The 12,098-nt window shown below is 45.2% G+C and overlaps 1 protein-coding gene across 1 annotated transcript in view; it reads right to left on the minus strand.

Annotated features, from left to right (window-relative positions):
* The window catches only part of CAMK1D (calcium/calmodulin-dependent protein kinase ID), a 136,139-nt gene that overhangs the window by 25,521 nt on the left and 98,520 nt on the right, over window positions 1-12,098 (minus strand). The window contains exon 6 of the mRNA XM_010001290.1: window positions 9,163-9,238. Coding sequence (XP_009999592.1) covers window positions 9,163-9,238 — 76 coding nt within the window. The remainder of the gene's footprint in view (window positions 1-9,162; window positions 9,239-12,098) is intronic.

Here is a 12,098-nt window from a genome sequence, read left to right on the forward strand (position 1 = left end):
TGGGTGCTTTATTGAGGGCTTTGGTAATGCTAGAGTTGATAGCAACAGCCTCACAACTGTTAGGATGGCCACTATGGTAGAGATCCCCAGGCTGGAGGGGATCCAAAGGTACTCAGAGCCATCCCTCAATCCCTCTTCCCTTTGGGACATATTGGGCTCTGTGTAAGAAACAGAGAGAATCATAGAATGGTTTGGGTTGGAAGTGACCTTAAAAGTCCCTTAAAGGGACCTTATGAAGCTTGACAGCCCTTCATTAATTTCTTGCCTTCCTCAGCATTTTCCTTAAACAAAAGCCAACAGCTCCAATAAAGCACTTCAAGGCAAGCAGGCAGCCCTGAGCATGCCGGGGCACTGGCAGGCTGCTCTGCAGAGAGAAATCATTCTCTTAAAATGTGCACTGTACTAATTACCTTGGCAAAGGTACAAGAGCACAAGTTAGGGCTGCTGTGATTTATACATGCTTGTGGCAATGAAAGGTAGGAGTAAATTTCTGAGCAGCACTGAGCTGGAGGGCTACAACCCTGTAAGGGTGGGAGTAGAGGCAGGAACCCCAGGCCTCAGTCCCTCCAAAGCTTTTAAGCTCTTCCTCTGCTTCTCTGCACAGCTGAAGTATATACACAGTTCTCCCACAGCATTCTTGTAGATACACTGAGGAAGTGTGGACTTGATGGTCAGGTAGTGAGGTGGATCATGAACGGGTTGAGAGAAAGAAGTCAGAGAGTTGTGGTCAATGGGACAGAATCTAGTTGGAGCTCTGTGACTAGTGGAGTCCCTTGGGTCAGTTCTGGGACCAGTACTATTCAATATTTCCATCAATGACCTGGATGAGGGAACAGAGTGTGCCCTCAGCAAGTTTGCTGATGACACTGAACTGGGAGGAGTGGCTGACACACCAGAAGGCTGTGCTGCCATTCAGAGAAACCTGGACACGCTGGAGAGTTGGGCAGGGAGAAACTTGATGAAATTCAACAAGGGCAAGTGCAGAGTCTTGTATCTGGGGAAGAACAACCCCATGTCCCAGTACAGGTTGGGGGCTGAGCTGCTGGAGAGCAGTGCAGGGGAAAAGGACCCGGGGGTCCTGCTGGACAGGAGGATGACCATGAGCCAGCAATGTGCCCTTGTGGCCAAGAAGGCCAATGGCATCCTGGGATGTATTAGAAAGGGGGTGGTTAGTAGGTCAAGGGAGGTTCTCCTCCCCCTCTATTCTGCTTTGATGAGGCCACATCTGGAATCTTGTGTCCAGTTCTGGGCCCTTCAGTTCAAGGACAGGGAACTGCTTGAAAGAGTCCAGCACAGAGCCACAAAGATGATGAAGGGAGTGGAACATCTCCCTTATGAGGAAAGGCTGAGGGAGCTGGGTCTCTTTAGCTTGGAGAAGAGGATACTGAGGGGTGACCTCATCAATGTTTACAAATATGTTAAGGGTGAGTGTCAGGAGGATGGAGCCAGGCTTTTTTTTCAGTGATGTCTAGTGATAGGACAAGGGGCAATGGGTGCAAAATGGAACACAGAAAGTTCCACGTAAGCATCAGAAAAAGCTTCTTTACTGTGAGAGTGACAGGGACAGGCTGCCCAGAGAGGCTGTGGAGTCTCCTTCTCTGGAGATATTCAAACCCACCTGGTCACGTTCCTGTGTGATATGCTCTGGGTGACCCTGCTCTGGCAGGGGGTTGGACTGGATGATATTTTGAAGTCACTTCCAGCCCCTAAGATTCTATGATTCTGTGAGGTATCTGTCTCTGTGTCTGGGAGGTCATGGTAGCCCATCACAGGGTTACATGGTTGAAGGTCTGATGTATGAGGAATCAGCATCATGCAGGAGGATGCCAGGGCTGCTGGAGGCTCAGCACAGGGCAGAAAACAAACTCTTTTGGCACTGCTCTTCCTTTGCTGATGAGAGCTTGAGAAGTGTTAGTCACTATCAAAGGTCTTAGACAGGGACACCCCTCCAAACCAGACCCCTGCTTCAGAGTGGGCTGAGTGTAGGGTAGGGGGTTGATCCTGACTTGGCCAGTGTTGGGGATGAACCTCCTGCACAGGGAGACCCCAAGGATGTTCCTCTGGGTGGTAAATCATTGAGGACTTATAGGAGAAAGCATGTGAGAAGGGAGCAAGCTCACTCAGACAGAGAAGGTGGCACGTGGGAGGGGTGCACCAGGGCACCTGGCATGGTCCTCCCTGTGGGTTCCAAAATTTTAACTGTCTTGCTGTCCTTGCCCTTAAAATCAGTTTGGGAATATGCAGAAGTTTTAACATTACTTACTTGAATATGTTAACACTAGTGGCTTTGCAGCAAGGGATGGGAAAGCCCCAGTAAATTGGCCTCTCGTGCAATTTATGGTTGGAGGAAATACTGCTGGACTTCCAGCAACTGGGCCACCTTCCAAAGTCCATAATAAGTTTTTATTTAATTCTTACAGAATCAAAATCCCACCAACTTCATTTCCATCTGCTGGGACATTTCTGTGTGAAAAAAATGACCTCACTATCAAAGGTTCTGCTGGTTTTCTTCAGATATGCAGAATTACAAAAATAAGCCCTCTGTCTTCAATGTGAAAAAATCCTGCATTGTCCTGGGGGAGCTTCAGGCAGCTATTAGTTGTCATCATTTTCTTGCAGTTTAGCCAAATAAAAGCTTTTCAGAACTATTTAGCAACTTTATCACAACAGCAACAGATTTTCCCTTAACCTCCTATTCCCAGTCTTGCCTTAAAAATAATGGGATGCAGATAAGAAAAACACAGGTGGATGTACAAAAGAAAGATGTTGCCAGAAGTAATTTCTGGAAGCCATCAGGAGAGTACAAGAGGAATATCAGGAACATCTTCTGCTCATCAGTCAGAGAAATTAAATCCCTGCAAGCTCTTGTCACCTATTGGGGGTGATATTAAAGGTCAAAAAGAACCCATTCACATGATCAGTGCACAGGCTCTAACACAAGAGTTAGGGTTAGTTTTACAAACCATTTTGTAGTGAGATTAAAGCAAAGGACTCAGTAAGTGCTCAAAGACCTGAGATGTATGGAGTGGGAAGTCATCCAAGCACTATTTATAAGGATAAACACATGTATTTCTTCTTATTTTGGGAATGAACCTTCCTAGTGGCTGACACTGGTGCTCTCATGAAACTGTGGACAAGGACATGTTTTAGCATGGGGAATAAAAAAAAAAAAAAAAAGCAATCAATAAGGAGCAATCATTTGGGGTGTCTTCCCAGTGTTTAACTGTGCTATCCTGAGCAACCCAACATGCCTGTGTGCATTGTGCCAGCACTAATTATCCTTCCAGTACCAAACAAGTCAGTTACTCCTCACTTTCTTACTTAGGCTTCTGTGTGATGCCAAGCAGGTGAGATGACTGACCAGCTTATCCCAGTCATGACCCCAGCATGATGGTGGAAACTCTTCCTGATATAACATACTTTATACTGTTCCTGTTAATCCTTGCATGCAAACACTGATGATTTCTTGCATATCTACTTGAAAAATAAAATCAACTAAGCAGCAAAGAAGTACAGGAAAGCATGACCCAAGATTTTTCTCCAAATACTCACTGTTTATAAACAAAAATAACAAACCAGTAATTCTTTTGTCCTACCAGTTATCAGAATCCGAAGAAAATTCAGGGCAAAATGTGTTCAGCAGAAAATGTGTGCAGAAGAAAGAGGAGGTGTTGATTATGAATAACCAGGAGCTGAGGCAGAACATTCTGTGGCCTCAGGTGGTTTTCACATCTATTAACCTAATCTTCATTATATCAGATATGATGCATTTAGTATTTTATCTCCCCAAGTTTTTGTGACCCCTCTGTGACCCAGAAAGGTCCAAAATACTGGGCATCCAGGGAAGTCTCTCACTCTTTGTTTTATATTTTGAAGATGAACATGTTATCAAAACTACCTTGTAATAAGTAGAAAGCTGAGCTCAACAACGAGGCTGTTTCAAACTGAGAACTATTGCAACTGGAAGAACAGGAAATTTCAAGCTGCTAAAATTAGTCAGTGTGGATAATGACTTCTCATGCAAAACAGGTTTTGATAAAAACTGTTGGTGCAGCCTCTGCAATCTGCGTGTCATTAACAAGAAGCATTGGAGACTGGCACTGAAACAAAAATATTCTAAGACCTCCTTCACCTTGCATATCACAGAAACAAATATTTGTCTAGAGCGTCGGTGCCCCAGAAACAGTTTGTTCTCCCAGTGTCAGAAACTGGAGGCTCTCATGTGAGACTGAGCTTGTGTCTGGAGGCACTCGAACCACTTGCTGTAATAATAGCTCAAAGCATCTTTAATTTATGCCTGGCTTCTCTGTTGGATTCCCCTGAGTTTCCATCTTCTTAAATGACAACAACCTGTTCAGAGTGGCTGTGGGAAAGATGGGGAGGTGATGTGCTTGGATTGCCCTGTGCATAAATATAGCACTGAATGGCTTGGGCACATTCAAGGATCTCCAGCTGTGCTGACTGTGGAGTTGGAAATGGCATATTCATCTGGATGTGGTGATACACTGGAATCAGTAACTCCTGCTTTGGGCAGGACTAACTACCAGCATTGCAGGGTGGCTATTCTGGTGCTCGTGGCATCTCAGCACCGTGTTGTGCTGTGCAGGGTGAGCTCTGTGCTGGCTCTGCTCCCTCTGCTGCTGTGGCACTGTGAGACAGCAAACCTGTGTGTTAACCCTGTGCCCATCACTGGTGGTCTCAGACACCTCAGCAGGGCTACTTCCTACCAGCTTAGGGAAGGACCCCTCTTCCTCTCTGTCTTTACTGTTCCCCTGACATCCACTTTCTTACGAGGTCATATCTGCAGTTTCTGGCTATTCCTGGAAGCAAGGATGAGATGCAGTTCATGGCTAGGAAACATAAGACATGGGTTGGCTTTCTAGGCTCCTATTGCAGTCAGCAGAGATGGATTCAATAGAGTCCGGAGAGTGTTGCAAAAGTACCACGGAACAGATGAAGCCACGCTGTGAAGGCAGGGGGCTGAGTACAGAGGGTGTGATCCAGCCTCAGCATGGGCATCTGGTGCAATTTGACATGGTCCATGGTCTCCTGCTTGGCCTCCATCTGCCACCCCAGAAGGCCTCTGCACTGTGTTACACTTGCCAAATCCACGTGGCTGTCCTGGACACTCCAGAGTTGCACTAAATGTGCACGTTTGGGCAAGTGAAAGGCACATCCTGGTGAAATGGCTGCTTGCATGCACCCAGGTTGGGCTGAGGTGCCCACATGTAGAACCTAGTGCCACTGGGGAAGCTGTCAAGTGCATAGGACCCTTTTCCCCAGCTTGCAGGTATGCCATGGGGGGCTGGATTATCCTGCAGCCACAGCTTGAAACCAGGTGGGAGGTCAGTGTAGGTGACTGAAACAGCACTAAGCACCTACATGAGGGCACCCAAAGCAAGCCCCAGAGTGCTCCTGACTGTAACAGGAGCTGAAGGATGTGGCTCACAGGCAGAAAAAGTCAAGGAGGTGGTTTGATCTCAGCCCCAATCCCACCCAAGCAGCAGCAGTCTGGCAGACACATGACCACACTCCTTCTATAGCAACATGTTACTGCCATTCACTCTGACTCTACATGATACAAATCAGGTCCTTACTACCTGAATCACAGAAACCCTCAAAAGGTTTCCTTGTGCTGCAAGCATGAATTCACAGGGACTCATTCTTACTAAACTAATTTAGTAGCCTTCAGGGTTGGGAATTCCCCACACAACAAGCAGGGAATTTAGATTTTAGGAGAGCATATGTCTTTGTTGACAAGCCCAGCACGTGCTGATTTGGAAACAGAGCAGAAAAGGACTGAGCTGAACCCTGTAGAAAGAGCAGTTTTACTCAGGAAGGGGGAGAGGTTTATGAATGAGATTGAAACCTTGCACCTCTCACAGATGTGTTCATTAACATTGAGGGAGGTTTTCCTCCCCCTCTACTCAGCCCTGGTGAGACCTCATTTGAAGTATCGTGTCCAGTTCTGGGCCCCCCAGTTCAGGAGGGACAGGGATCTACTTGAGAGAGTCCAAAGGAGGCTACAAAGATGGTGAAGGGACTGGAACACCTGCCTTAAGGGGAAAGGCTGAGAGACCTGGGGCTTTTCAGGCTAGAAAGAAGACTGAGGGGGGATCTAATTAATGTCTATAAATACATGAGGGCTGGGCACCAAAAAGGCAGGGACAACCTCTTTTCACTTGTGCCCTGTGATAGGATGAGGAGTAATGGATTCAAACTCGAGCACAGAAGATTCCACCTCAACATGAGGAAGAACTTCTTTACTGTGAGGGTTACAGAGCACTGGGACAAGCTCCCTAGAGAGGTTGTGGACTCTCCTTCTCTGGAGACTTTCAAGACCTGTTTGGATGCCTTTTTGAGTGATCTGCCATTGTTGTGTTTTGTTTTGGTTTTATTTTTGTTGGATTTTTTTTGGTCCTGCTTTGGCTGGGGGGTTGGACTCAGTGATCTTCAGAGGTCACTTCCAACCCCTAATATTCTGTGATTCTGTGATTAATTGGGTGATGAAGGACACATTGCTCAGCACTTCTGCATCCATATTCCTTATCATGATGCATAAAAGCAACAAGTGAAATAACATGTTTTCTAGCAAAAAGACCTTTGGTGCATGAGCCATGGTGGAATGGGACTGAAAACTTTGAGAAAAACAGAGGCAAGTTTATCTCCAGGCAACCAGGATGCAACAGTTCACCCCTCCTGAGGGCTGCCTGATAGACACATATTTTCTTGGTGAATATTTGACAATAAACTGAACCTGAGCAGTGGGTGAGTCTGGAAGTCAGGCAGAGTACTACTGTCTTCCACCTGCATCCTCCTTCCTCCTGCTCTCTGAAGCTGAGCAAAGCACTTATGAAAGTAACAGAAAAGATTCTGCCTGATTGTCCTGTCATGGCTGGCAAGGACCAAAAATGCCAAAAAAGCCCCAGCCTCTGGGCCTTCCATGCTCAGGTTTCATGTGAAAGATGGCAAGCTTGGGTCAGCACACACCATCTTCATTTAAAGGAGCACTATGGAATGGTGTGTGAAGTAGCTTCTGAGGTATTCCAGCATGGCTGCAGCATGTCCCACTGGGCTTTCTCACAAAGTCAGAATCAGCACTGTTGCTTTTTCTTTGTTATGCAAAAGTTTTTTTGCATCCTGCTGTTGATGGCTGCTCCAAGATAAATCCATCCCCCTGCAAATTTTTGCACTCAAAAAGTTTTCAAGTATTCATGTAGATTAGAAAACCCAGTCTTAAAGCTGATGTTTTTAAGTAGGGTTTTGTTTTAAATAAATAAACACACATGCAAATACACATGTTATCTTAATAATAAAAAAGTTATTTTGAGTAGCATCTAGCTTATGCTCAAGATAAAATGAAAATGTAAAGAATGAACATTTGCACAGAGTGGATTATCCAGCAATAAGGTTCATCCTGGCAAAAATAGTTCTACTACACCATCAAAAAGTTATTCGTGTTGACAAGCCATGAAATGTTTGCATAAGGAGAAAGGGAACAAAGTAGGAATGTTTTAATGCTGTGCCTCATTGGAGCTGCTTTTTCCTTCAGCTTTGTATAACTGTGACAGTTGTGTAAAAGGGACAAATACAAAAAAGGGAAGGCACTGGTAATGCTGGCAGGAAAAGACATTTCTTTCCACAGCAGTCGACAGCTACACAGCAGCTCTGTGCCCTCTTGCACAAAAGGAACAGGTTTGTTTTGCTCTGCGCAGTCACCCCAAGTCAGCCCATGGTGACAGCCTGACCTCCTCTCACAGACCTGCATGAAAAGCTCCTGCTGCAAAGTCTGCACAGAAGCCAGCAAGGCAATTGTTATCTGAATGACATACATGGACTCAGGAGCCCGAGCACTGAGCACAAAACACCCCAGGAAAGCAGGTCCCTAAACCAGAGGGAGTCTTTCTACAGGTTCACAGACAAGTTCTGCATTTTCCTCTCAACCCAAATATTAGAAGTGATCTAGTGTGCTCATGCACACAGATCTGGATTCAGATGATGGAGCCCAGAAATGTCACGGGTGCTCTTCTCTGGAGAGCACTAATGAGCCCTGGTACCACAGTATCCTTGTAACCACAGTGGCCAGGACATCTCCCCAGTCCTCCCAAGTGCTGTCACTGGTGCAGAAGGTGGCTTACCTACTGCCATGGCTCAAGTACTTCAGGTGCACCCACATCTAGAGTATGGCTGGCTGCCTCACTTCATGGAGACATGAGGACAGTCAAGCAGAGGAACAGATTGCCCACGGACCTTTTGCTGTCTCCATCTTCAGAGGATTAAAAAACCTGACTGTAGAAAGCCCTAGGCAATCTAGTCTGATCTCAAGGACAGGACCTCCTCAGGTGCCTTCCAAACTAAGTTATCCTAATAAGACTTTGTGTAGAAGGGTGACAAGTACTGAATAAGGACAGGCACTAAATCTCCGTAAACATGAGTTTTGAGACCTATCCACCACTTAGGAGAATGCACAGAAGTCCTGATCCCATGGCTTTCTCAAGCAACCAATCCCCACTACTTTGAGCAGCATTTAGTCCCACTGGAGGAGCAAATTTCAGCCATGAATGCAGAGCTTAATGGCTTGATGAAGGGTGACAGACTGACAGGGTAGAAATTAGCTCCTCTCTGCTATGGGCCCTGGTGGTTGGATGTCCCTCATTTTTAGTAAATTCTCAAAAATGATGCTTTGATGGCAATAATCCACTGCAGCACATTAAAAGCTCTTCCCCCCTTGCCTCACCCTCCCCAGATAACAAAAAAACATTATAGTGATGCCTGGAGAAAGGTGGCATGTCAAGATAGGTCCATGGTTATGATGCTGCGCTCTGTGGGTGTGGCCAAATCTGTTTCTTGTCATGGCTAAGCTGAGCAGGGGAGGGGACAGGCCCACTAACATCACAACCTGGACAAGCCCCAACTATTGCACACCATGTAGCTCAGGCAGGAGCAAGGATTTTCGCTTTTAAAGGGTCCTGATCAATTCCCTACCATTTGTGCCCAAATTTCAGCCTTTCTGTAACTGGAAGGTGCCCAGGGTTCATGTTACCCTGGGTCACAATTGCTAGAGATTAACTTTTTTAGGCCAGGTTAAGTGGGTAACTGTATGGTAGGAGAGCATGTTGCAGGTCCCAGAGCTGCCTGTGCTGAGACACAACAGATACTCACAGGATGTATGCGATGACCCCGATGGACCAGCAGTCCACAGCTTTGCTGTAGGGTTTCTGGGCCAGCACTTCAGGAGCTGAAAGCAGAATGACAAACAAGAAAATGTTACAAGGCCAAACATTTGAATGGGGTCAAGAGGTAGGACCCTGAAACTTGAAGCTCCCTGAGACCTTGTGTTGCCCTCCACATGCAGCCCTTGGACTTGCAGATATTCTGTATAAAATCATAGAATCTTTTTGGTTGGAAAAGACCTCTGAGATTATCCAGTATTAAACTCTGTTGAGTCCACTGTTAAACCATGTCCCTCAGAACCATGTCTTTTAAACACCTCCAGGTACCCTCCTGGGCAGCCTGTTCCAGTGTTTTGATAACTCTGTCAGTGAAGAAGTTTCTTCTAATATCCAATTTAAACCATCCCTGACACAACTTGAGGCCATTTCCTCTTGTCCTATCACTTGTACCTAGACAAACAACCACCTTGCTACAATCATGATGGTTTTGGAGCTCATATTCTCACAAAGAAGGATGACTCTGAACGTGGAGCAAATTCTGCATTTTCTGACTCCAGGAACATAAAAGAAAACCAAGAACAGAGAAATCCATGAGAGTTGGATGGCCACCACCTCCCTGTCAGAGGAACTTTAGGTGACTTGGAGTAAAACGAGGCCAAGCCTTGCAAGGGTACTGAGATGCACATTCACTCTGACAGCCCCACAGCTCCACCACATCCTGCTGCCCAGCTGGGGATTTCAGAAAATGCAGTGAGCCAGGGAGGTGATAGGTCTGCAGGAGAGGAAGGAGAGCTGTCACCACACCTCCCAGCAGCTGCCTTCCAAAGCCTGTGGGATGTCAGAGCCAGAGGGAGGCATCTGTCCTTCTGCTTCTGGAAACAGAAACATCTCAGAGAGAGAAATGACAACCAGAAGGAACTGGAGACATGCACAAAGGAACTGAGCCTTCTGCCTCCATAGCTTTGAGCCAACATAGTCTGAATTCTGCTAGAAGTGAGAGTCTGGGCATTTAGTGAAACTCTTCTTGGGTCTGCTTTCCTTTCTTACACTGGGAAGAGTTAAAAAGGTTTGGTTTTTTGTTTGTTTGTTTGGGAGCCTGGAGCATTATGTTTTCCCTATTGAGACCTTGCAGTGCAAATGCTTAAACCTAAATTTTAAAACTCTGTGACTCTAATCTTTTTCATGTAAAGAAAAAAAAAAAGCAGAATGTCCACAGTAATGCAAGAAATCACTGTTTGTGGCATTTCTACTGCAGACTTGCCACACTGGGTTTTAAAAAACACAGTATTTTCTCTAAAAACTTTGGAGTTCAAATGCTGCAAAAAAAATAATGAAGAGGCAAGTCCCAGCAAAAGTATTTCTTAAGGATTATACCTTCCTATGCTACCAACATCAAAGCAGCTAATTACTTGAAGAATAGCAAAAAAACATAGTTGTGAAGCACATAAATGTATTAAAACTTGAGCCTCACATTTAGTTGCTACTTATGCTTTGGTGTATTGGTAAGGGCTCTTTGAAGAGTTATCTTCTTAAGCTAGACAAGTCAACAAAGCTAAGGTCAAAACTGCCAGCAAGGAAGGGAACTGGAAGGAATAATGAGAAATAGAAAAGACTTTCTGGTGTTTGGGCATGAAAGCTTAGAGAAGGGATTGAAAGGAAGACAGTGTATGGGGCAGATGAGGGCATCAAGGCTGCATTTCCACAAGCAGCAGAATGATGGAAAGGGTTAAGCCACCGTGTGGAGACATTGAAAAAAGGAAGAAAATCCAGGGCAATGTGGGTAAAAAATAGCTGGCAGCCAGATTGTGATTACTCTTAAAGATATGTGATCACTCATAAAGGGTATGTCCCAGTCTGCAGCACAGGGCAAATATTAACCCTGTCTTCATGTCATCAAGCAAAATGGTCCCACTGTATGCAAAAGTAATTAAGATTATGGTTCTGTTCATATATTGTTAATCCTAACACATTGCTGTAATGTGTGAATACTCCAACACTTATCTGCTACATGCCAAAGGAAGCTTCCACCATTCCTAGCATGAATAACTCCCACCCTGGCCCTAGGTGTTTGGCAGAAACCTGCACCCCAGTTCCCAAGAAGCCTTTCATTCCTTCCAGGACATGGGCAGGCTGCTGTAGTCTATCAAGATAAAGGTTAAAATGTTCTTACAACAAGAGGGGACAGAGCTGTGGAAACCCAACAGGAGCCTTCGGTTGACACCCAAAAGGTAATTCCTTTCCCAGTGGCTGGGTCTGCATGTCAGGTTGGTGTGAGTCAGTCTGGGGAGGGGTGAATTTGAAGAAAAATTTGGGATAAAAAAATAAAGCATCTGATTTGATCTGCCATGGACTCCCAGACAACCTGGCAGAGTCTGGCAATTCTACATTTTTTTTGTATAAACCAGTTGTAGCTCAAAGTTGCTCAAGAAAACCTTCCCAGACAACCCTTGAGTCCCTTAATCTGACTCTTCCTTTCCTGAGTCATTAAAACTTGCCTCCAAGTTTTCCTCTAAAAACAATATGCAATTCCTCTAAAAAAATATGCAACAAATCAGGTTTGTGAGACTCTGTTTCCATTTTTGTCCCACTCGTTGTGACTGAATTTTGTGGCAAAATATATTGACATAGGAATTCCATTTTCCCCTGTCTTAGGTGATTAGATGTCTTCCTTTCCAACTATTCCATCCTCCCAAATTCCTAATATTTTATTCACATATCTCTTCTACCTTGGACTGTCTGTTCCTGTTTCTGTCATTTTCAAGACTGGTAAACATTATACATCTTATATCCCCCAAAGAAAATACTATGCAAATGTCTCCTGAGCACCAAGGATTCTGGTGAGCTCCTGACATTACACAGATATGCCACACTAACAGAACAGAACAGAAAACAAATCTGAAATGAAGGGATGTGAACTATATAAAG

This window comes from Chaetura pelagica, unplaced genomic scaffold (assembly GCF_000747805.2).
Source record: "Chaetura pelagica isolate M959 unplaced genomic scaffold, ChaPel_1.0 scaffold66, whole genome shotgun sequence".
In the NCBI taxonomy this organism is placed as follows: Eukaryota; Metazoa; Chordata; class Aves; order Apodiformes; family Apodidae; genus Chaetura; species Chaetura pelagica.